Source organism: Argopecten irradians, chromosome 7 (genome assembly GCF_041381155.1).
Source record: "Argopecten irradians isolate NY chromosome 7, Ai_NY, whole genome shotgun sequence".
NCBI lineage: Eukaryota > Metazoa > Mollusca > Bivalvia > Pectinida > Pectinidae > Argopecten > Argopecten irradians.
The window spans coordinates 42,279,524-42,306,975 of record NC_091140.1 but is presented as its reverse complement, the minus strand read 5'-3'; the positions used below and the strand labels follow the sequence as shown (position 1 = coordinate 42,306,975).

The 27,452-nt window shown below is 37.6% G+C and overlaps 3 protein-coding genes and 2 pseudogenes across 3 annotated transcripts; 1 reads left to right on the top strand and 4 right to left on the bottom strand.

The window, feature by feature from the left end:
• Window positions 1-1,474: 1,474 nt before the first annotated feature.
• Window positions 1,475-4,482, bottom strand: LOC138328492 (uncharacterized; annotated as a pseudogene).
• A 4,748-nt stretch (window positions 4,483-9,230) lies between these two features.
• LOC138327234 (uncharacterized) lies at window positions 9,231-10,127 on the bottom strand. Its single transcript, XM_069273215.1, has one exon. It carries the CDS (start codon window positions 10,125-10,127, stop codon window positions 9,231-9,233), a length of 897 nt encoding a protein of 298 aa, XP_069129316.1.
• Window positions 10,128-12,566: 2,439 nt separating this feature from the next.
• Window positions 12,567-19,410, bottom strand: LOC138328490 (uncharacterized; annotated as a pseudogene).
• Window positions 19,411-22,784: 3,374 nt separating this feature from the next.
• Window positions 22,785-25,390, bottom strand: LOC138328491 (uncharacterized). The gene has a single exon (XM_069275320.1). It carries the CDS (start codon window positions 24,956-24,958, stop codon window positions 23,843-23,845), a length of 1,116 nt encoding a protein of 371 aa, XP_069131421.1. The 5' UTR covers window positions 24,959-25,390; the 3' UTR covers window positions 22,785-23,842.
• On the top strand, window positions 24,971-26,356 carry LOC138327233 (microtubule-associated protein 6-like). Its single transcript, XM_069273214.1, has 3 exons — window positions 24,971-25,150; window positions 25,587-25,903; window positions 25,942-26,356. Exons 1-3 carry the CDS (start codon window positions 24,971-24,973, stop codon window positions 26,354-26,356), a joined length of 912 nt encoding a protein of 303 aa, XP_069129315.1.
• The last annotated feature ends 1,096 nt before the right edge of the window (window positions 26,357-27,452 follow it).

The window sequence follows — 27,452 nt, the reverse complement described above, 5'->3', positions numbered from 1 at the left end:
AGTAGAATATGCACACAATCACGACTACTGTTCCGTCACGACCACTGGTTGGGTCCCAGTACTATTGTTTTGTTTTCAATGGTGTAATGTCGTGGTGTTTCAGATGTTTTTTCTACAGCTATCCTTTTCACTCTGGGTTGCGCGATATATATCCACATAGGGCTGTTGCCAGTAAGTGACGCAGGCCGATGGTTTTTTCTCCGAATACTTCGGATACGCCGGCTTACTATCCCACCAAATGCTTGTACGTCGCTGATGAATTAGTGTTAATGGAAAGGAAAGGGAAACAAAAAATGCTTTAAATTCCTGAAGCATTCTTAGGCTGTGATCTAGCCTGCATGTGTTTCAGTGATAATAGAGTTTTAAGTTTTCGATGATTGAGAAAACTCAGATATTCCAGAGAAACAAATTTCAATGATTGCTAAACGTGGGATTTGAACAGGCTATACAAGTCAAACACTTCCTAAGTGACTTCTGAATATGTTGAACTTCACGTTCAATTGCATTCACATCTTGACACATTCCTTATCATGGAATTATTTGACGTGTTTTATACGTAAGTACTCGGTTTATACAGCTGTTTATTGCTGTCATGATGTAGACCAGAAGGTATCGACATCTTCGTATAAATCTGAAAATATTTATTAAAAATTCACAAAAACGTCGGTTTTAACAAATTCAGCAAAAGATGTTCCGCAATTTCCTGTGTATAAGCCGCACTGCCGCGGGAAGCAAAATTAGGCATTAGGCCATGGGCTAGGAGGGTCCCACATGCACCCCCCCCCCCCCCAAACCTCCGAACCAATATTTTTCTGAACCCTTATGACCCACTGATCACAAATCCAAATGTTAACATTGCATAAGTTGGGATGAACTTCCGGTTATGACGTCATCAAGATGGCCGCCATCTCGAATTTCACAAAAAAATGAAAAATAGTCATAACATTAACATTTTTCAACCGAAAAAGACAAATGAGGTATCAAAATGACCACAATAGAACAACAAATACATATCAGGACCAAAAAATTCAATATATGTAGTGATTTCTACGAAGGAAATGAAAAAATTGGATTTAAAGCTCAAAAATGGTGATTTTTCATATTTTGTTTGACGCAGCAAAAATGTTTCCCAACAGCAATCTATTATTTCTAATAAGTTTTTTGACCACTTGTCAATCAGTTTAAGCAACAAAAACAACCAAAACCAATGTTAACATCGTATAAGTTCCGGTTATGACGTCATCAAGATGGCCACCATCTCGAATTTCACTGAAAAATGAAAAATAGTCATAACATTGGCATTTTTCAACTGAAGTAGACAAATGAGGTATCAAAATGACCACAATAGATACAAATACATGTCGTTGACCAAATAAGCCAATATATGTAGTGATTTGAACGCAGGAAATGAAAAAAAAAAAATATTTTTAAGCTCAAAAATGGTAATTTTTCAGCATATTTTCATATTTGGCTTGACGCAGCAAAATTGTTTCCCAACAACAAATTATTATTCACAATCAGTTATTTGACCTCTTATCAATCTGTTAAAACAACAACAACAAAAATATATAGAAATGCAAAAGAGATTTGTTATACCATCATTTGGTTTACAAAACGTCACCGGATGCGGCATATGATTGTTATTTTTTCCAAACCGCTAACACTACAGTTTCCTGGTGTCTTGGAATTTCCTGAATATAACATTGGCTATTGACGATTTATATCTTAACAAATTTGAATTTAAAGTTGGCTGAATATCTATGTGGGACTTCAAAATAATCCATTTTCATGCTCGAAATTTTGTAGACTAGTAGCCTCTCAAACTGAATTATTACAGCAAAACGCTAACTAATAGCTATAGGGTATCAAATTAAAGTTCCGTAAATACCATGACACTTTTCGAAACATATTGTGTCTTTTAGAATGAGCACATCCATTGTTTATTTCCTGTGTATAACGCAAGATATAAGATGGTTACTACAGTGTCACATATTTCTTTCACTAGTTCTTAATGCTAATCATTTTCGTTGTGCGTGCTTTCTCGCCAGAGTGTCGTCTTCGACCTCGGTGACCTGATGTGACATTACATTACCGGGTTACCATCGTGGTTCTAACTTGTCAACTGTCCATGGTCAGAGTTAAGATCAGAAACATCGGCTTCAGGGATGTGGGAGTTTTTCCTGTTTCCAACCTAGTTTCACCTAGATTCACATATCGTATATGATGTTCCAGACTTCCCCGGCATGATGGAAAACATTCTGCGGAGGGTTGAGTTGGTTCTCCTTAATTCGTATGGAGCACAATTCCTAATTCTTGTGAACTTCAGTGACCATAGGTGGCACAGGTGGATTCTTTGAGGTCATAATTGAGGTCTGCAGTGAAGTTTCGACTCGAATTAATTAACAGTTATTAACAATATGTAAAATTACCTTTTCTTACTTAAATTTATAATTTACAAATTAAAACCAGTAGCCCCTGCACCACAAAGAAAGCAATATTGACGCACAATGAATAAAAAAGCATCGCCAGAAAATAAATGCATTATTACAATATTATTGTCACCATAGAAGAAGAAATCAAGTTGAAAGTCATGAAAGTGTTGAATACTTTTGACTGGAAAACATGATATATCTCTCTGTGTTCCAGTATTAGAGAATCTATATAATTGTCGGCAGTGATAGTAAGTATATTGAAAAATTATTTCATTTGAAATGCTTTTATTTTTCATTCCCAAGTTCTACTATTATATCTATGTTTGAATGTAAGATAGAGAAGAGTACAACCGTGTCAATATTCACAGCCTCATGACGTGTACGGTACCGTCTTCACACCCGATCCACACGTCCCCACACGTATCCACTACCACCGCTGTAGGTTTGACCACTCCATGTTTCCGGTCCAGAAGACAAGTGGCCCGTGAATTAGGTCTCGGTAGGACGTACACCTGATTACCACTGTAGTCTGGTACAAATAATCGGTCGTACATGTCAAATGACATTGCACATAATTTCATGTTGATAGCCGTTTGACCGTTGTCCAGTTCACCTGACCATGTCTGTAGAGTCGTACCTGACTTGCCAGTGATTGATACTCCCGAAGCATTACAATCCCCAGTTGATACGGCTACACCCGTGGACATACAGGCGATGTACATTCCCTTCTCGGTACAGGTCAATTTCCTTACAATCGTACCTGACTGGTTCAATACTACTATATCCGATGTCCAGGTACTAACATACACCTCACCTGTCTGGTGGATGCTGAGATAACATGCGTCATGTGGACTGGTGTCAGCAAATGTTGTCACATGTTTGTTGTGCAGTGACAATTTATACACTAATGCACTTACTGGAAAACTGGTCACAAGTATATCTGTAGTTCCCACCATGGCCAGGCCTAACGGTACGAAGTCCAATACCACTGTGTCTGTGACCAAACCCTCTTTACTGACCAGTATAAGACCACTGTATGTGTTTATAGATAACCACGCATGACTACGGTCCACTGGATATATACAGAATATTAGATTTTTTTGAGTAACAGTAAAATTGGAGATCTGCTTGACGTGATTACTGTTGATATCTTTCTTCTCGTACTGGTTTCCGTGATTTAGTTCACCTAACATTTTTCTCAACACGACTTGATTGATATTTCCAGTCACAAATCTAGATTGTTTCGGTAAAGCTGTCTTCACATCTACGTCATACCGGGACAGGGTTGCACTTAGTGACCAGTCTGTTTCCAACATTGATCCAACGGATGTGCTTTTAATCACTACTTCCGTCTTCTCATGCAGGCGAGACAGTTCGCAAACTTTGGTCTGGTATTGTTGACAAGCTGTTTTATATGTCGCCGATTCTTCTTTCTCCAAGGCCGAAAACTCGACGAGCACTGAATCCGCGACAGAGTTTACTTCTGCTATTAACTTTCTTCTCTGAGAGTTCACTTCTTTCCGACATGCGTTAATGTTTTTGACGGATGATTTGTTATTTTTTTCTAGCTTGGACAGCTTGGTCTTGAAAAGTTTTATATTTTGGGATATCGTCGTCATGTGTTCATTTAAATGTCTCTTTACTGTTGTGACAGTTTCCTCCAAATGTTTCCAGTTGTGTTGTTTATGTGTTTTGGAGACACATAGAGAACAAAGCACTTCTTTACAATCAGAACAGAAAAGATCCTGGAGTTTACCGGGGTGTAGTTAACATACCTCGGGTACAGGTTGGTCGCCCTGACGGTTAGCTCTCCCTATCGGTACAATGTCGTCGTTCTTAGATTTTTTCCCGCGTGAGTGGACTTCCTTACAGCGATTTTATAACGCCTCCTGACAGTCATTACAATACCAATTTAAATTGTCATCATTGTCACACAGAGAACACGTGTAAACAACGGGTTCCTGGGCACGTCGTATGGATTTAGAACTCCCCATATTTACTCTTCATATGACGAACTTGTGCTATCCCTCTGGTTTGTGTTTGGTGTTGTCATGTTTGATAAACTTTGGAAAAAATACTTCCTCGTTACGGGTATACCACGTGATCAATAAAATTAGATTAAGCACTTCGTCATTACGTGGTACATAATTAATAAGTGTCATTGACTTAGCGCGGAACGAGTCGATTGTTGGTTGAATACATGTTGATAACGTAATGGTACATGTATGTCATGTATATCTATTATAATGTACAGCCGACCATAGGAACACCGTTGAACGGCAAAGTGTATGGCATTATATACAAAAGGTCTTTGTTTCACAGAAATCCAACTTAGACTGAGCACGATATTTTAGATATTAAGATTCATGTAAAGTATAAATTAGTAATACTTTGATAATCTGTCAATCCCATCGAAATTTAACATAAGCGACCAGTATCGAAACGGTATGGAGGCGACCGAAATTGAAACTCTATGCACAGGGGGCCAGTTCAATGAAAAGAAAACAGCATTCTCCACCCCAGTAGGACTATTTCAATTCAGCGTCATGCCGTTTGGGCTTGTCAACGCGCCGGCAACTTTTTGTCGTCTTATGAGGAAATTGCTTCGTGACATGGCTGACGTTGAAAGTTTCATAGATGATATTCTGGTCCACACCACTATTTGGGAAGAACATATGTCTACTCTAAATGATCTTTTCTTGCGGTTACGGAATGCGGGATTGACTGCTCGTCCGAAAAAAGTGTGCTATTGGCTATAGAAGTTTGGAATGTCTAGGACATATCGTGGGAGATCAGCGTTTACTTCCAAATCCAGAGAAACTTACTGCTATCTTGGATGTTCCTACACCACAAACGAAGAAACAAGTAAGATCGTTTCTTGGAATGGCTGGATATTACCGCAAATTTATTCCGGATTTTGCCTCCATTGCAGTTCCTTTAACCGATCTGACCAGGAAGAGTCAGCCTCATAAGATTCAGTGGGGAGAATCTCAGGAGAGATCTTTTGTGACACTGAAGAAATTCCTTTCTGCTGGACCTATTCTAAAACTTCCTAATCTTGACGAGCAATTTATTTTGCAGACGGATGCGTCCGACTACGGATTAGGTGCAGTTCTTCTACGGGATGAAGACGGAGAGCGTCTACCGATAGCTTATGCCAGTCGGAAGCTTAAGGGAGCTGAAGCCTCGTATTCAGTGATAGAGAAGGAATGTTTGGCGGTGTTGTTTGGGATTGTGAAATTCCAGTGTTATTTGTATGGACGTCACTTTATTCTAGAGACGGACCACCAACCGCTACTCTACCTGAACAAACTGAAAGGTTCAAATTCGCGGCTTATGAGATGGGCGCTGCAGATGCAACCGTAACGGTTCACAATTCGTGCTATTCGAGGAAGGGACAATGTTGCGGCAGACTGTTTGAGCAGGCTGTGAATCAGTGTTCAGCTGTGATCTACAGATCGGAGACAACAGAATCTTCGATAGTTATGAACTGTAGTGTATATGTATATAATGTATCAACGGTAGTGTATATATTCTAGCATTGGTTTTGTACATTCTACTTCGGATATGTGTTGGTAAGAAATGAAACTTTTTTAGCCCAAGTTTATTTCTCGAGGTGGGGAGGTGAGTCACAATCCGACTCTATTTCATTATTGGGAAGGTAGGTAGAATAGTTTAGTATGTGTACGGTATGACGGTACGACGGGTAAGTATGTGCGTTTACGCTATACGCGACTATACGGCTGGGTCGTTTGGGCTGCCGTAGGGAGTAATCCACCCGGCGTGATAATGGAGAACGTGGCAAGTAAGGGCATGGAAATGCTGATGCCTGTATGTTCGCAGGAAGCGTATAATACAGTCACGCTTCACGTGCAAGCACTCGCTGTCCAGTACAGAAAAATACGGAAGCCGGGAGAGACCAGATTGGTCAGATATACACATGTATCATAGATACTGCACTTATTCGCTATGTAAGCGGCGTACAACGATTACCTGATTGTGGGAGGTAAAGAGGACACGAAGGAGTGTGTGCTCGGTTGTAGCCTTCACGGCTAGTCCAACCTGAGGGTTGTGGTTATACCTATATTGGGCCTTGGAACTGAAGCCGGCAGCGTCGAGGACAACAGCTTCGACGGAGTTTATCAGACAGTTCCTGGTCTCAGGGAGATCGATATTACATCATCAGTATCAGGATTGAACCCAGATGTGATATTTGTGATGCTACAAAGACTGTAGGGCTGTTAGGTTAATTTTAGTTGTATTTAAGTATATTCTAATGTAATAATAAAAGTGTGTAAGTTCGCTTGCTGAGTGTATCATAAGAGGATATGAGTGTTTGGATGTGAGTGGGGTTTTATAAAATAGAGAAATAGTAAAAAGAATCTTGTAAAGTAACTGTATATCTTATTGTATATTGCTTGTATTAATAGTATATAATAATAATTGTAAATATGTATTTCCTGAATTTGTTTTTATTTGGGTTACCTGTGTGGCAATTGCTCGAAGTTACAGATGTTACAATACATTTTTGTATTTGGTGGGTGGACTAATGAATATACCTAACAGTCATGTGATTTTTTGTCAGAAAATATGAGATTTGAAAAATGATTAAAAAATCGGGACATTAACTAAACAACAGAGAATATCCCGATTTTTTAATAACTGATGAGTAAATGACTCTATGGAGGCGAAAAACACCGAAATTTAAGAAACCAATTAAAACGTTACTATGAAGTACTACTAAGATCCATTTGATTTTCTTTATAAAGATAACAATTAATGTCCGAATACCCTGTTTGTTTAAACAGGGTAAGGACTGTCCGTTATAGAAAGTAGCGGAAAACCGGGAGTACCAGGAGAAAAACCTGTTTAAACAGGGTAAGGACTGTCCGTTATAGAAAGTAGCGGAAAACCGGGAGTACCAGGAGAAAAACCACCGACATAAGCATAGTCCTTGTTACATGGAACCTGTAGTAATATTCGAGCTAACGACCAAGGACTTACGGGCTTCCGACTACAATCTATTGTATGAGATTTCATACTTTTAGATATATAATGACATTATATCAATTGAATGTTCAATTCAGTACATGCGTATGTCATGTACAACAAAATAGTTATTTTCTAAACAACGTTATATAAGCAAATGACGACGGGAGTTCCCTTATTGACAAACAAATTTATAAGTGGTTATTTCGTCGCATACGTTTATTTGGATTTGATATATTCGGATTTCTTTAAAATCCATTTCCGAAAAAGAAAATTAGACTATAAACGCTTCATTTTCCGATAGAATAGAGAAGTAATGGGTTCTTTGTGTTTCGTCCGAACTTAAATCTCGCGTTCAATTTTTATGACTTGACAAAATGGTCGAATAATTGTGGACTTTTTTCCGCACACATGAGAATTGACAAATAAATCTGTTTTTATCTTTCTAGAAAAGATGTTTTTCTGTTGCTGGATATTTTTCAGTAACTATATATATTTAGCTTGAATTTATTTCGCCACAATCATTATCTCACAGGTCCACATGCAGACTAACCGCGGAATGGGGGGAGGGTGAATGAAGAAATCCATCGTATGATTGTAACTATGCTATGGAGATACATGACGAGCCAATGGGAAGTACAACACAACAAATGTATCACAACATGGTAAAATATCCTGATATAATATGTGGATGTATTAAGGGGAATTTTTTTCCGGTAAACCTGTAGATATTCCCGTAAACTAACCAATTGTTGTAGCATTGTATTTTGATTGTGGATTCTCCAAAAGTCCTCCCTGATCCATCAAATATTGTGGAACAGAATATGAAATACCTTAAATAGGAAATTTCAGAAACATGAAAATGCATAGTGGAATACGCTGGACTAACTCAAAACGTTCTCAATTCGAATGGTCCAAGACAGCGCACATTTCGGAACACGAGCTACTTTTAAATGAATGTGGCATGAAAAAACGGGTACAAACTTATGCAAATATTCTGTGATCATTTTCTTTTACAAAATGATTTGATGATATTTTATATTTATCGATGTTAATCTGAATTAGAATATACAAAAAGGGGTGATTTTTTAAGAAGAAAAAAATGATATGTGAATTCAGTACAAGTAACCATAAATTTATTGTGGAAACTGGTTGATGTAATAATTTAAATTATCAAAAAAGAATTTGTCCATTTCTGCTTCCAAAATTGACAGAATCTGATTACGATTTTATAATAGAAAGTAGCCGACGTTGACATCGAAAGTCGAAAAAAGACGACGTCTTCTTTGTAAAGTGTTTGCCACTGGTAAACGACGTCATAAAAATGTTTGTTTCAATCGTCAATGTATTACGAATTCTTCTACGTAATTAGCCCATTCAGCCATGTCTTCTTTGTATAGGGTACAATTAAGATAATCATTGTACGACTTCTACAACAAAGGACCTAACAAAGCGGTTGTATTATTTTTTTAAAGATGACAATATCGGCCGATTCGACTCGATACAATTAAACAACAATTTACAATACATAATTAGTGTTTCTTACAAATATTTACTAATTAAAACAAACTACACGAAGAAAGTAATGTTACATATTCAGTGTCACTATAAAAGAAAATGATCAACCTGAAAGTCCTACGATGCATTCGATCTGATATGTTTCTCCGAGACAAATGTAAATGTCCTTATCTTACACATGAACAGTGGTAGTATGTATATTGAAGAATTATCTTATAAAACGCGGACAGAGGATTGGATTTGAAATTTTTGTTTGAATATAATATACACAGAAATAGATCCGGTCAATGTTCACAGCTTTATTACGTGGACAGTACCGCCATGACACCCGATCCACACGTCCCCACACGTATCTACCTCCAACGCTGTAGGTTTGACCACTCCATGTTTCCGGTCCAGAAGACACGTGGCCCGTGTACAAGTCCTCGGTAGGACGTACACCTTATTATTGAGGTCTGGTACAAACAATCTGTCGTACCTGTCACATGACATCTTACATAAATGCATGTCGCTAGCCGTTTGATTGTTGTCCAGTTCACCTGACCATGTCTGTAGAGTCGTACCTGACGTGTCAATGATGGATATATTCGAAGCAATATAATCCATGTAATCAATCCCTGATGATACGGCTATACCCGCGGATGTACAGGCGATGTAGATTCCATTCCTGGTACAGGTCACTTTCCTTACAATTGCACCAGACTGGTTCAGTATCACTATATCCGGTGTTTTGGTGCTAATATACACCTCACCTGTCTGGTGGATGCTGAGATCACATGCTTTATGTGACCCGATGTTAGCAAATATTGTCACTTGTTTGTTGTGTAGTGACAGTTTATATACAAATGTGCTTACTGGAATACTGGTCATCAATATGTCTGTTGTCCTCACCAATGTCAATCTAAGCGGAATGAAGTCCAATACCACTGTGTCTGTAACAACACCCTCCTTCCTGACTAGTACCAGACCTTTGTGTTTGTATATAGATAACCACGCGTGATTGTGGTCCACCGGACATATACCGTTTATTTGATTTTTTTTCTGGATGTGGTCACTGTTGATATCTTTCTTCTCGTACTGGATTTCGTAGCGCAGTTCACCCAACATTTTCCTCAACTGGTTTCGATTGATCTTCCCAGCCACAAATCTAGATGGTGCCGGTACAAGAGTCTTCATTTCTGTGTCCATACCGGGATATCAAGTTATGAGTTATGCTCAGTGACCAGTCTGTTTTCAACATCGATCCAACTGTTGTACTTGCAATTACCACTTTCACCTGTTCATGCAGGCGGAACAGCTCGCGAACTTTGGTCTGGTATTGTTGACAAGCTGTTTCATATGTCTCCGATTCATCTTTCTCCAAGGCCGATAACTCACCGAGCACTGAATCCGCGACAGAATTTACTTCTGCTAATATCTTCGTTCTCTGCAAGTTTACTTCTTTTCGACATGCGTCAATTTTTTGACGGATGCTGTGTTTGCACTTTCCAACTTGGACATTTTGGTCTTGAAAAGTTCTTCTTTTTGGATTATTGTCATGTGTTCATTTAAATGTCTCTTAACTGTTGTGACAATTTCATCCAAATGTTTCCAGTTGTGTTGTTTATGCGTTTTGGAGACACATATAGAACAGAGCACTTCTTTACACTCAGGACAGAAAAGATCCTGGAGTTTACCGGGGTGTAGTTTACATACCTCATGTACAGGTTGGTCGTCATGACGGTTAGCTCTTCCTATCGGTACAATGTCGTCGTTTTTAGTTTTCTTCCCGCGTGAGTGATATTCCTTACAGCGATCACACAACGCTTCTTGACAGTCTTTACAATACCAATTTACATTGTCTTCGCTGTCACAGAGAGAGCATGTGTATGTAACGGGTTCTTGGGCACGACATATGGATTTAGAACTCGCCATTTTCCTGAAGAACTTGTGCTGATTGTGATTCGAGTAAAGTACATTTTTTTCTAACTAACCCTTAATTTGACTGGTTATATGACATCAAACATTATTGATGATCTTCACTATGTTTAGGCTGCTCTTTAAATAGTTCAAGCAGGTTCTGATATTTTGAAATTACAAAGCCTGCATTACATATTTATACAGGGATATCATAACACATTTGGAAGCTATTACAAGTCTGTATATTGATGATCACTTCACCAAACAAATTTTCACAATTTCAAAAAACTAAACAAGTACCGAATATGTAAAGTGTTCTGTGAAATCGATAGAACACCTTTTTGGTTTGTTCTAAGCCATGAAGTGTTGTTTTGGGTTTAAATGAAAATCGTAAAATAATAGGTTCAGGAATTTCATTGAAGAAGACTGTTCACAGAATTATATTTTTTAAGGAAGTTTAAAAATTTTGGATTGAAAATGGAGGACTAAATAAACATCACTACACCGAATACAAATAGATTCTAATTCAGAAGGAAAATAGTCATAAACTTCTTTAGACACTGTTTCTTCATCCCGTTATCTGAACATGGGCCACGACTTTGAGTAAAACTTTTTTTTAGAATAAACGGGCAAATATATCTTTTTTAAATGTATACATTATCATTATTGGTTTCAGTTAAGGATTGATTATCAATTTTGGTGCTTGCATTGACTAATGAAGAAAGTTAATCTCGTGTAAATGAAGTATAATTTGGACGAGATAAACTTTCTTCATCAGTCAATGCAAGCAACAAAACTGATAATTAATTCTTATATTTACGTTAACCAATTTAAAATTTCCGCTGTTGAAAAAGTCAAATTCTTTGTATTTGGTGTAAGATTATTATACAAATTTGCAACATACAGGCAATATAATCAATGGAATCCTACTTTCGGTCCAAGACAGTGCATATTTTGGCGGCAATATTTACATTGAAAAGCTTTAAGGGAATATTGTCTAATGTATATTATATATGAAACTCTCAGTTCCATCATAATTTGGTACAAAATGGGTAAAGATATAAGCAAATTAAAAATTTATCGATGTCAATCTGTAATAGAATTTACGAAAAGAGTGCGATTTTGAAAAATATTTTGATGTGTGAATTTAGAACAAGTAACCATAAATTCATTGTGAAAAATGGTAGATAGAACATTATGATTTTCCAAATAGAATGTGTCCCTATTGTGATACCGATGATATTAATGATGAATTTCTTTATTTATTAAAGTGCCCATTTTTGACCTTTGAAAGAAAATTACATATTAATAAGTAATATTATAAGATATCAAATATTATGAAATTTTCACAGCTAATGAACTCTACAAATATGAAAACATTAAGAAATTTTATATAAATTTATCAAAGTTTTACTTAAAATGTTATATAATTTGTCCTCCTTCTATATTACATTTGTTGAGAGTTGTAAAGATGTTTCTTTATACAATATACATGGTTAAAAGATTGAATGATGGTTTTGAAGTTTGAGAGTAATTAAGAGTACACTAATTTCGTCATTTGCTCGGCTCATTAAAATGAAAGGCATGGCCTTGCAATGAAGAATATATATTTGTTTCCTACATGCATTTACAAATTAAAACCATCACAACTTGTACTTGTACATATACTTGTTCATATATGCATTCGACTGGGAGAAAACATGATCAATTTCTATGAGTCACATTTAAATGTCTAAACCGTCCGTCCATAAACACAACAACAAAAAGTCACCAACATTTATTCCATTGTAGGGAAATTCTAAAGCAAATTTCTGTAGAAAGATAGATTTCTTTATTTCCTCTGGTTAGAGATTTACATCAATCATATCTTTTGTTTACATCAAATCAAAACAACAAAGTATATACAAAATCATAGAAGAGTGTTCATCTCTGAGATCATTGCAGGCACCAGATCAGCAATGTTCAACATCATTAAAGTCCTCTTTTCGTGGTCCAAGTAAATGTCCTTTGAACTTCCAAGAATAAAGTTGCATTGTCTTTCGTCTGTTAAATGGTCAAATTTTACGTAATCCGATACGTCAAATACGTTTACTAAAAACTCTAATTATGCATCGCGACTTTTGAATAGTGCCGGACACTGGACTAGAAAATGAACCGTTATATCATCAGTTTCTTTCTTACATATTTTACATGTCACCGTATTTTTCTCATGACGATATGATAATTTAACCAGTTCGGCAAGTTTCCATGTATGTTTCGGGTATTCTAGACTCAGTAGCCATAGCGGGTTAGGACCATGAGTGTAGTGAATTGAATTGTATGTCTGTAGTATATAAAAAGATAACATAGCGTCTTGCCAGTTTTTATAATATAAATCCTCGACTGTTTTTTCTGCAAAAGTTCTTCCAAGTTGTTCGCGAAGGACAAAATCCATCGAACACACAGTCCAGCAACAGGGATGAGATGTTTAGATTTCCCGAAATGATGAATATATCGTGAACAAAACTTTCTGTATTCATCATTATATCACCGAATATAAAGGAGCACAGTCTAATTGTAAAGATAATTTTCCACACAAATTTACTACTTGCCACACAAAGCTTATTGAAGAACATGAGCTTTCTACGTTCAACCTTGGCGTAGATATCTCATAGCCCGAGTGCGCGTGTTGTGACTAAAGATGGAGGCGTTTGCTCGAAACCTTGGCACCTCCGGGCGGCGTATCGTTGTACAATATCGAGTTCCTGGCGAGATTGTTGTGTTGGATTAGCCCAAAGCTCCGATCCATACAGTATTCGTGACTGAACCATAGATTGCACGAGTTTACAGCTTGTCAATGGGTTCATACCTCCACTGTGTATGCCAACACTAATCAGAGAATTCAGTATCTGTCTCCCTTTCGCACATGATGACCTGATGTTTTTATCACAGTGAAGATTTGCAGTAAAAATTATTCCCGCGTACTCTTTGGTGGTGACCCATTGGATAGGTTGTCCTCCTAGCTTACATTCAGTCTTTGGAACGCGCTTTCTACTGCCACTGTGAAACATCATGAGTGAACTTTTTACGGGATTATAACTCAAGCGCCATTTGCAGGAGAAATCGTATACTATATCCAAGAGGTTCTGCAAATTACCAGTAGAGCAGTCCATAAGTAGGGTATCATCGGCTAAGAGTATCCCTGGTAAATGTAGATCGTGAATATGAAGACCGAAGTTAGTTGAATCAAGTTCGTAAATGAGATCATTGATCATTACTAGGAAGAACCATGAAGACAATGTTCGACCTTGACCGACCCCTTGCTTGACCTTGTATGGATTTCCGGTTATTCCCTCATATAACACATACGAATATACGTCGTTAAATGAATTAGAGATAATTCGCCAGATTTTGCCATTGAGTCCCATATTGTATATCTTGAAAAGGAGGCCGTTTATCCATACACTATTGAATGCCTCTGCGTTGTCTAGAAATGCAGGGTAGACTCTTGTATCGCGTTCAAGATGGTGGCATATAGCTTCCTTTACTGTGAATGCAGCAGTAATACTTCCGCACTTTGGCCTAAAGCCTTGCTGTAATCGATGTGGAAAATCAATTTTATTGCAGAACTTTAATATTCTTTCAGAGACGATTTTTCGAACAACTTTTGTAACACTGGAGTCAATGTGATGTCTCGATAGTTGTTTGTGTCCAAACTGTCTTTCTTTCCACCCTTAAATAAGGAAATAACTTGTTCGTGCTTAAAACAAGGTGGATATTCTTCGATTTCGAAAATAGAGTTATATAAGAAGGCTAGTGTTTTAAACAGGTGCGTGCCTCCATAGCGAATGTGTTCTACTACAACATGATCATGACATCCAGCTTTGCCGTTCTTCATATGTTTAAGAGCGTTTATTATTTCTAGTTCCGTAATGTCATCTTGACAAATTTTGTTCTCGTTATGATAACTTTGTGCGTAAATGCTACTGATATTAGAGTCTATTAGTTATTTATGCGCGCTTACAAAATGAGGTTTGAGTGTCGGACTCGCTAGCGCACTGTAGTGATATGTCCATGCCTGTCTATTAACATCTGAGTCACGAGATATCTTGTCATCAATTCTCAGTTCGGACGTTTCATGGCCTTTAATTTTTCGAGCACGAACTGCCTTGTAAAATGTTCCAGAATCTACCTCTGCAGCTACCTGTACTTCATAAAGCTGGTTTTGCTCGTACTGTTGCCGCGCGTTATCGAGTGCTTTCCTAAAAATACGTTTTTGTTCTTTATACTGTCGATATGAGTGAAATTCCATCCCACGTGGTCTACCTTCCTCAAGCCAAAGAGAGCGTTTTTCACGCATCGCTTTATGCAAATATTTCACTTGGTTGTAGTTCCAGTAGGGTTTGAGATACGGCCGATAGCGTTTTTTGGAAGCGTTTCTTGTGCAGCGTCATGTATGCAATTAACTAGTCTTGAACTGCTTTTCAAGAAAGTTGATATCTTTAGACGTTGAGAAAAGCGCCTGTTTTTGACAAATTTTCTCGTTAATACTTTTGGCGTAGCCCGAATTTTGTGTAGGCGTGCACTTCTTCCAGTTGACGGAGTATATGCTACATTTATGATTACTTTGAATGACGTGGGGAAGTGTATAGCTCATCCATACAGGTAAATGATCAGACAAGTTTAGGTAATGGTCATCTAATATAGAGCACTCATGCACACAATCAACTTTGCAATTTTCCATTAAGATATGGTCTATTATAGATACATGTCCGTCTTTGGAGATAAAAGTAGATGTCCCGCCATTTGTCCACGTCTGCGAATTTACAGAGACCAAGTTTCGTTCGCGTAGTAGGATTCCTCTGTCGTTTGCTTTACTGTGGTTTTTGCACCCATAGGATCGGTCGAATAGCGCATTAAAATCACCAAGGACAATCACATGACCTTGTTCGGAGTAGCGTTCAAAGATATCAGATATGCATTTTAAAGTATCTACATATGCCTGTATAGAGATATTTGTAGATGGCATTAACACACCTATTAAAAATATGCATGATTTGTCACGAAGTTCAATGGAACAGCAGATAACTCTATCATTCCCTTCGTCCAGTATAGGCGATACATTTATTCCGCTTCTCCATAGAATAGCAATTCCACCAAAACCACGATTACTAGTCCTATTTTCGGGTTCTAACGGTATACGGCTATCACACAGTCCGAAGGCTTTGAAATGGTGGTCAATGGTATTGAGAAAGTTAATTTGCTCAGGCAGAAGCCAGTGCTCAGTGATGACGGCAATGTCTGTACCATTCAAGAGCTTCGAGAGCATCGGGGTCCCGTTCATTATACCCCGTATGTTCCAGGTGAGTAGGGTTACCATTACAAACAGTAAACATATCTGATTTTGGTATGCTGGCCTCACTACCATGATGATTGTTTATTTTGGCGCGAATTTCCATGGAAACGATCGCGATATTCCCATTCACGTACGAGTACATTTTCAGGCCAGGAGCTTGGGTCCATCGCTTGTTCAAAATCCTGTTCTCGGACATTAAGTCGGGCTGTGTATGTCGGGACTTCACCTCCCCAGAACTTAATAATCTTCATGTATGTCACTTTAATACCGCCATTTGCCGCATATGTAACGATGGAGTTTATTACATCGTCTTCTGACGCGTCCGCAATGATTCTAGACATAAGAAGCTGGTTTTTTTCGGGGATTGCGTTTGACGCCACGAAATTGGTATTGTGCTGAATGCTCATCAGCCGGACCCATTTGTTGTTGTGTGTTGTATCCAAAGAAGGTCATATTGCGGTGTGGTCTTTCTGAGTCGACTTGTTTGCTATCATCGAGTGTAACGGACAAAACTTGTTTGGGATGCTGCTCAACTCTCGATTTTCTTGTTACATCAGCGTATGAGGAAAGTACGCATTTACTGGGTTCATTGTTCGATTATACATCAACATTTGACGTGCTTATTCTCGCTTTTTGAATAAAATCATTTACTGGATCCAGTTTCTGGTTTTCCTGAGCCGAGTCTCTCAGTACTTCTGGTACTTTGATTTTTGCTTCGTTTAGATTTGTATTGTTACGTGTCTCTAGATTAGTTATGATTTTCTCCCGATGAGTAAGTTGTGTGCGTAATTCACTAATGTCGCTTTTTAGAGTTGAAATTGTCTGTTTGTCTGTTCGTGTTTTCCTTTTCGGTGATAACAGCGCACAATTCTTTTTTCAAATTCATTATTTCTTCGTGCAAAACGACGTTTATTTCATTCATCTGTTCTGTCATTTCGTTCCTCATCCCCATAATAAGGATAAACAACTCAGCAAGAGTTTGTTTATTTACATTATTTCCAATGTCCAACAGATTATTGGAGGTATGCACGCCGCTACGCATGGGTGACTCGTTTGTACAGGTAGGATATACATGGTTTAACGCGGTACTATCACCGAGTAGGAGCGATTCGTCGGAAGTGTTGTTAGGCGAGTGCATATCTATTGTCGAATTTCCCGTATCGTGTGTTCTCAGCATATATTTGAATTTATGAGCTTCTGTCCCACTATTTACACATCGGAATAGGATGTAAATATCCTCTAAATATTTATCCAAAGCCGAAGAATTCCCTCCGTTTTTACGCCGGATAGGTGTACCGGGGGTGTATCGCGTAATTTCATTAACGACAGGTCATACAAAGATTGACGAACATCTATAAGATTGTCTACACTGTCCGAATAGATACTGTTCAAACGTTTCTTAAACTTATGCTTGTCCAACGATCCAGCTGGAGGTAAGTAGATTGAAGAATTATCTCATATAACGAAGACAAGGAGTTTGATTCCAAATGTTTTCATTTTCATTTCCATAAATCTTTATTATTTCTTTTTATCAATTTGATATACACCAAATACATCCGGGTTAATGTTCACAGCTTCATGACGTGTACGGTACCGTCTTCACACCCAATCCACACGTCTCCACACGTATCCACTCCCACCGCTGTAGGTTTTACCACTCCATGTTTCCGGTCCAGAAGACACGTGGCCCGTGTACTGGTCCTCGGTAGGACATACACCTGATCATTATTGTAGTCTGCTACAAACAATCTGTCGTACCTGTCACATGACATTTTAAAACAACACATGTTCTTAGCCGTTCGACCGTTGTCCAGTTCACCTGACCATGTCTGTAGAGTCGTACCTGAGCTGTCAATGAAGGATACTTTCGAAGCAAAACGATCCACTGTTAATATAGCTATACCCGTGGACATACAGGCGATGTACATTCCCTTCTTGGTACAGGTCACTTTTCTTACAATCGTACCTGACTGGTTCAGTACCACTATATCCGTTGTCCAGGTACTGACGTACACCTCACCTGTCTGGTGGATGCTGAGATCGCATGCGTTATGTGGACTGGTGTCAGCAAATATTGTCACTTGTTTGTTGTGTAGTGACAGTTTATACACAAATTTAGTTACTGGATTACTGATCATCAGTATGTCTGTTGTACCTACCATGGCTAGTCTAAGCGGTTTGAAGTCCAATGACACCTTGTCTGTGACCACACCCTCCTTACTGACCAGTACCAGACCATTGTGTCGCGATATACATAACCACGCGTGATTGTAGACCACAGGACATATACATCTTATTTCGTTTTCTTGAGTAGTAGTAAACTTGGAGATCTGCTTGACGTGTTTACTGTTGATCTCTTTTTTCTGGTACTGGTTTTCGTGGTGTAGTTCACCTAACATTTTCCTCAATAGGTCTCGATTTGTATTCCCAGTGATAAATCTCGGTGGTTTCAGTACAACTGTTTTCACCATTACGTCATACCGGTACAGAGTTTTGCTCAGTGACCAGTCTGTTTCCAACATTGATCCAACGGATGTACTTGTGATCGCTACTTCCGTCTGTTCATGCAGGCGAGTCAGCTCGCGAACTTTGGTCTGATATAGCTGACAATTTGTTTTATATATTTCCGATTCTCCTTTCACCATTGCCGATAACTCACCGAGCACTGAATCCGCGACAGAGTTTACTTCTGCTATTAACTTTGTTCTTTGAGTGTTCACTTCTTTCCGACATGCGTCAATGTTTTTGATGGATGCTTTATTATCACTTTCCAGCTTGAACATTTTGTTCTTGAAAAGTTCTACTTTTTGGGATATTGTCCTCATGTGTTCATTTAAATGTCTCTTTACTGTTGTGACAGTTTCCTCCAAATGTTTCCAGTTGTGTTGTTTATGTGTTTTGGAGAGACATATATTACAAATAAGTTCCTTACAGTCAAAACAGAAAAGATCCTGAAGTTTACCGGGGTGTAGTTTACATACCTCGGGTACAGGTTGGTCGCCCTGACGGTTAGCTCTCCCTATCGGTACAATGTCGTCGTTCTTAGTTTTTTTCCCGCGTGAGTGATATTCCTTACAGCGATCACACAACGCCTCCTGACAGTCATTACAATACCAATTTACATTGTCTTCACTGTCACACAGTGAGCACATGTAAATAATGGGTTCTTGGGCACGAAATATGGATTTAGAACTCGCCATTTCCCTGAAGAACTTGTAATGTCCCTCTGTCTATAGTGTTGTCTATTCGATAAATTGCGGATTTACTTCCTCATTACGGGTATATCACTTGACACCATGCGATACATAAGTATCCTTGACCTTTCTGATTGCGTAATTTAGATATTGTATCGATTGAAGACAAGAAGATAACGTAATACTGTATTTATAATGCAATTGTGAAGTCGTTTAGGCCGATATATTAAATTATTCAGGCAGGTCATGGGATCGTTACAAATCATCCTATATGACAACAAATTCTAACCTCAGACTGAGTTCAAACTGATAAATTTTACTCTACATCACATAAGTACATAGAACTCGTGAACATACGGACGTCGATACTCCATAAAACTCACAAACCGGACAGAAATATTACGAAATGGATTGGATTATTTACGAAATAAACGGAATAAAAGCGACTGGATATCTTACAATGCTGATGTTTTTGGCTCGAGGCGAACTTGTTCGGATTATCAAGAGCCCACTGTACATGTCTTACGGACACACGCAATTCTTTGAGCTGTTTATACATTACTGAGAAATAAGAAAAAAAATGGACGTTTCAGAAAAAAAGTAGCTCGTGCATATCACACATATTTTACCACTGAATAAAATTGCATTATCTTACTCACTAGTATATAACAGGGACTATTACCATTTGTAGAAACGTTGATGTCATATTGACCTTGAGATGCAAATGGCGGCTGTTAATAATACCATTAAAAATGTGGTTTAATTGGTGACATCCTAAAGATTAAAAACACTTTAAATTTTTGTAAAAAATGTAAAAAAAAAAAATCAATAAGTCTCAATTTCCTCTATTGTCACCATTTTTCTTGAAAACGTTTTTCTCGTGTTACATGTATATTCAGATCTCTTTGTGACATTTGAAAGACGCAATACCTCACTTATACCATATTTGTACCATGTTAGACCTTTACTATTGTACAGAAAGGTAAAACGAGTGTCGGATTTTTGTGTATTATGAAGTCTAATAATACTTGTTATAGATGGTATTTTTTAGTATAATAACTTAATTTATTTGGTATAAGATATGTAATTCGAGTGAAGTTACAATTTTTTCCAGAAACAGCTCACATTCTTATTTTAATAAGATCAACGTAAGGAAAACCAAACTCTAAATTTGAGTTGCTATATGACATCAAAAATTCATTTATTGATCTTAACTATGTTTAGATTGTTTCTTGCATTATAAATAATGAAAAGCAGTGTCTCAAATATAATGCACAATGCCTGTGTTATATCTTTATTCAGGATTACCTTAGCACATTTGAAAAATTATTTTCAGATGTCAATTTTACTAAATTAAATTTCTGATTTATGATCACTGTCATCAAATTGTTGTTTTCAAAACCTTGTGCGAATATTATAAAATGTAAAATCGGAAAAACATCTTTTTTGTTCAAAGAAAAAAAGATGTACATTTTCTTTAAATTTATTTATTTTTTCTTTATATGTACCGGGGCGAAAATTATTAGACACTAATATTAATCACTGAAAAATGTGAAATAAAATAGTTAACAAAGGTCTCGGTCAGATCACAATTTTAGGCAGCACAGAATTCCCTGGTCAAATTGTTGTTTTTATGCCTTGTGTGTATTTTAAACGAAATATTCTGTAGAAAGCACTTTCACTAATCAACTGATAGATGTGACATAAAATAATGATTTTGAGATATGACAGTTTCACTGCAATTAAAACATAATGATTTTCAGTACTGCTTAACAAAATCATTTTTCAGTCTCTTATTTGTAATTGGTAAAATTAAAACCAATGCATTGAAAGCACCGTAATTCTCACAATGTTGGCAACTTTTGGTAGTAAATAACATATCAAAAGCTTACTATGAAAAATACGGCACATACAACTTTAATTTCTGCGAATATTTCTATGAATAATTCCTACAGACGGCGTCATTAAATGAAAGTCGTAAAACACTGTGTTCGGGAATATCACTGAAGAAGGCAGTTCCTGGTATTAATAAATTAATTGTTAGCTGTTAAAACCTTTAACACAACTTTTCGAAAAATTAGCAAAAGACTTGTTACATGTAAGGAATTAAAAACACATCAAGCCTAAGCTTGACGTAAAAACGTGTTTAATTTCTTTAGACATTATGACTAAATCAGAATGCAAACCAACTTTGTTAGCTAATCGTATTCAGTACAATACTTCTAATGAAAGATGAATACAGACCTTTCATAGGTTTACAATTCAGAAGGAAATTAGTAATCAACATCTTTAGACACTGTGACTTCATCCCTTTCACTGGTCAGAATGCAACTAACTTTACTCGCCAATGGTATTCGGTACAATACTCTCCCTGAAAGAGAGTATCATACTGAATATCCTTGGTTATCGAAGTTAATACAAACCAGACATACATTTTTAATTCAAAAGGGAAATAGTCATCACCTTCTTTAGACACTTTGACTTCATCAGAATGCAAACTAACTTTGCTAGCTATTCGTATCCAGTGCAATAATTTCACTGAAAAGGGTATCGTACTGAATATCATTGGACATCGAAGTTGAATACAAACCAGACAAATGTTTCCAATTTAAAAGAACAATAATCATAAACTTCTTTAGACTCTGTGACTTCATCCCTTTTCCTGGCCAGAATAAAAATCAATAATGTGATTGGATATCGTTAAGATTCATCCTGGATTAAAGGACAAGGGCTACAACTTAGAGTAAAACTTTTTGTATGTGTTAATTTAATGCAATAATATACCAAGACGTCACGAATAAACACATTTGTATATTGAGTTTTCTGCTCTTAAAATCGACGGAATCTGGTGACGTTATCGTGGGACTAAATGGGCAATTATTCTCTTTGTGAAAGGTATACATCATCAAAATGTTTGTTTCAATCGTCAATGTATTACGTATTTTATCACATGGCTGGCACGTTCAGTCTTGTCACCATTCGTGTAATATACAATATACACATTGCACTGAACTTATGGTGACAACACAGGTAATAATGACAACATACTCCGAATATGACGTGGCATGATTGTTTCTGTAGACGCAAACGTCAAATCTGAGTCTAATTTTCCCACTCTTATATACTACAAAATTGAAAGTTTTATCTATATTTCATTACATACAGGTCATGTGATAAATGAAATCCTATTCCCGGGGACAAGAAATATGAAAAATATTAAACTCATTTAACCATTTAAAAACATGAAAATCGATTAACGTTATATGTGCCGTAACTGGGCGATAATTTTGACATGCTATTTTTTTCATCATTGATTTATTAAAACCATAAGGTTTGATGAATAAAGCTGTAAAAACCATTCAAATGACTTCAGATGACTTATAAACCTTAGTTACAACACAGAAATTTGTACTGGAAAATTGTTGTTTTTATGCATTAAGTATGTTTAAATGAAATCATACCTGCAGAAGTCACTTTACAATTACAAAAACATTGTAAAAATGTGTAATGAAATTGTAGACCACAATTTGGCTTCATGGTCTCACCGTATGTACTCATTTCACTTCACTATTGATGTAAATCAATGATTTTTGGCAGTACTGCCTAAAATCATTTTGAGCTCTTAATTGTACATGTAAAATTAAAACCTATGCATTGAAAGCACTGTAATTTTCAAAAAGTTGGTAATTTTTGGTGTTTAATAACATATTAAAAGCTCATCTTGATTCGTGAGTATGAAAAATACGGCACATATAACTTTAAGACTCGATCGTGGTGTACCAGATTATTTAACGAGTTAATGAATTTCATATTAAGTAACCATTTATATGGGATCCTGTATATCAACTAAATTGGACATTTTCAAATACAATGAATTGTTGTTTCATAAAGAATCAAAAGCGTTTGAATTACATCACTGTACGACTTCTATAACAAATTGATTGTTTTAAATATGTTTGTTTCTTGAGATGATAACATCGGACGACTCGACTCGATATAATTAAACAGCAATTAACAATACATAATATTGTTTCTTATATGTATTTACAAATCAAAACCAAACGTACGAAGAAAGTCATATTACATATTCTTAGTCAATATAACAGATTTTATCAACCTACAAGTGTTCACCACTTTTGACTGGAAAATTTGATAAGAGTTCTCCGAGGTACATGTCCATAATACCACAGGAAGATATTGATTCTTGTGTTGGAAAATCCAAATAATTGTCGTCAATGACAGTCAGAACGCGCATAAGGAATTTGATTCGAAATGGCTTCATTTTCATTTTCAAGTTTTAGTATTATTTCTATGTTTGCCTTTAATGTACACAAAAATACATCCGCTTCAATATTCACAGCTTCATGACGTGTACAGTACCGTCTACACACCCGATCCACACGTCCCCACGCGTATCAACTCCCACTGATGCAGGTTTTACATGTTTCCGGTCCAAAAGACACGTGGCCCGTGAGCTAGTCCTGATGGTTCCTTAAGTCTGGTACAAACAATCTGTCGTACCTGTCACATGACATCTTACATAGATGCTTGTCGGTAGCCGTTTGACCGTTGTCCAGTTCACCTGACCATGTCTGTAGAGTCGTACCTGACTCGTCAATGATGGATACATCCGAAGCAATATACTCCTTCCCTGTTGATGCATCTATACCCGCGGACATACAGGCGATGTACATTCCCTTCTCGGTACAGGACACTTTCGTTACAATCCTACTTGACTGGTTCAGTACCACTATATCCCATTTCACGGTACTAACATACACATCACCTGTCTGGTTGATGCTGATGTACCTTGCATTATGTGGACTGATGTCAGCATATATTGTCACTTGTTTGTTGTGTAGTGACAATTTATACACAAAGGTAGTTGTTGGATAACTGGTCATCAGTATGTCTGTTGTCCCCACCATGGCCAGGCTTAACGGCACTAGGTCCAATACCACTGTGTCTGTGACCACACCCTCCTTACTGACCAGTACAAGACCTTTGTGTTTGAATATAGATAACCACGCGTGACTTTGGTCCACTGGACATATACTATATATTTGACTTTTTTGAGTAACAGTAAACTTGGAGATCTGCTTGACGTGTTTACTGCTGATATTTTTCTTCTCGTATTGGTTTTCGTGGTGAAGTTCACCAAATACTTTCTTCAACAGATCTCGATTGATATTCCCGGTCACAAATCTTGGTGGTTTCTGTGTAACTGTCTTCACCTCTACGTCATATCCGGGTAGAGATGTGCTCAGTGACCAGTCTGTTTCCAACATTGATCCAACGGATGTACTTGTAATCGCCACTTCCGTCTGTTCATGCAGTCGAGTCAGCTCGCGAACTTTGGTCTGATATTGTTGACAATTTGTTTGATACGTCTCCGATGCTTCCTTCTCCAAGGCCGATAACTCTCCGAGCACTAAATCTGCGACATAGTTTACTTCTGCTATTAACTTTGTTCTCTGAGAGTTCACTTCTTTCCGACATGCGTCAATGTCTTTGACGGATGCTTTGTTAGCACTTTCCACTTCCAACATTTTGGTCTTGAAAAGTTCTATTTTTTGGGATATTGTCGTCATGTTTTCATTTAAATGCCTCTTTACTGTGGTGACAGTTTCCTCCAAACTCCAAATGTTTTTCAGTTGTGTTGTTTATGCGTTTTGGAGACACATATAGCCAAAGCACTTCTTTACACTCAGAACAGAAAAGATCCTGAAGTTTACAAACCTCAGTTACAGGTCGGTCGTCCTGACGGTCAACTCGCCCTATCGGTACAATGCCGTCGTTCTTAGTTCCTTAGTGCCCTTGTCTTAGCGCATGGCGTCATTTGGCGATCGAAACATGTAGATAACGTAATGCTAAGACCTGTGCGTTCAATGACCAGGTATATGGTATTATATACAAAAGGTCTTTGTCTCCCAGAAACGCAACTTATATTATCTCAAATCCTTAATCGCAGACTGAGCACGATTTTATAGATATTAAGTGCATGTAAAGTGTAAATTATGTAAAATTTATATAATCTGTAAATCACATTGAAATTTAACAGTGGTAACCAGCATCGAAACGGTATGGAGACGACCAAAATTAAAACTCTATGGAGGCGACCAACATCGAAATTGAAGAAACTAATTAAAAAGTACTTCTAAGATTCATTAGATTTATACATATATATATATATATAAAGATAATATTTAATGTCCGAAGGCCGTTATTGTCCGAGGACCTGTTAGTCCGAAGGCCGTTAATGTCCGAGGACCTGTTAGTCCGAAGGCCGTTAATGTCCGAGGACGTGTAAGTCCAAAGGCCCTTATTGTCCGAGGACCTGTTAGTCCGAACACCCTTATTGTCCAAGGACCTGTTAGTCCGAAGGCCGTTAATGTCCGAGGACGTGTTAGTCCCAAGGCCATTAATGTCCGAGAACCTGTTAGTCCCAAGGCCATTAATGTCCGAGGACCTGTTAGTCCCAAGGCCGTTAATGTCCGAGGACCTGTTAGTCCCAAGGCCATTATGTCCGAGGACCTGTTAGTCCCAAGGCCGTTAATGTCCGAGGACCTGTTAGTCCCAAGGCCATTAATGTCCGAGGACCTGTTAGTCCCAAGGCCATTAATGTCCGAGGACCTGTTAGTCCCAAGGCCGTTAATGTCCGAGGACCTGTTAGTCCCAAGGCCCTTATTGTCCGAGGACCTGTTAGTCCCAAGGCCCTTATTGTCCGAGGACCTGTTAGTCCCAAGGCCGTTATTGTCCGAGGACCTGTTAGTCCCAAGGCCATTAATGTCCGAGGACCTGTTAGTCCCAAGGCCGTTATTGTCCGAGGACCTGTTAGTCCCAAGGCCGTTATTGTCCGAGGACCTGTTAGTCCCAAGGCCCTTATTGTCCGAGGACCTGTTAGTCCCAAGGCCGTTATTGTCCGAGGACCTGTTAGTCAGTATACAGCTAGCATTCCAATGATTATGATTGCCAAAAGTAGGATTTGAACAGGCTTGACGCATTCCTTATCGATGAATTATCTGACTTGTTTTATGCGTAAGCACTCGATTATACGGCTGTGTGCTGCTGTCGTGATGTAAACCAGAAGGTATCGATATCTGGGTATGAATCGGAAAACATCTGTCATTATAACATGCACAAAGATGTCGGTTTTAACAAGTTCAGCAAAAGATGTACGCAATTTCCTGTGTACAAATGTATAAGCCGCACTGCTGCGGGAAGCAAAATCAGGCATTTTCTATGATTTAGTTAAATATATATTGCAAATGTTAGGACTATAGTGATTTCATTTTGAAAGGAGACATGGGCTTATTTAAAGACATGTAAAGTTATCATTATCATGTTGGTTTGATAATAGGTAAGGTTCCAAATGCAAGAATATCAGCTCATGTGAAAATTCTTTAGTAGAGTAAGATGGTACCTCAGATATCCACCTACTATTTCGTTTGTATTTGAAATATATATAAGAGCCTGCATATTTTTCAAAGGTAATAGTATCCACAGACAGCCCACATCGGACTTCTGATTTAAGCAAATCGAAATGGCTATTGCGGTGCACGATCGATGCTAATGGTTTGATGGTTCAGATATTAGTACCGCATGTGACCAATCAGCACATATGACTTCTTGAGTTTTCTGCTCCTAAAATCGACGGAATCCGCTGACGTTATCGTTGCAGGTAACGGACGATTACTTAGAAACCTGCTTTAAACATGGGGAAACAGGAGATGCTTATAATTAGTGTACAGATGATACCATTTATAGAATGTGGCCTAATTTATGCACGTAACCTAGCCAATGTGACTATAGGATGTAATCATCTTAAGCAGGTCATATTAAGATCTACATGCAATACTAAACATTAAATTCAAGTTATCAAATCGTTGAAAAATTTTAGTTTTCGGCAAACTTTTTCAATGCTTAAATAGAACAAATGCTTCACTAGGTCACTGTGACCTATTTCTTTAATTTTCATCAGTTTTCTAAACTGAACTTCACAAACCCAAGATTTACATGCAAAAACTGCAAAAAATACTTTCTCTGTTTGTTTCAATATTTAATTAATTTTTACCCTGTGACCTT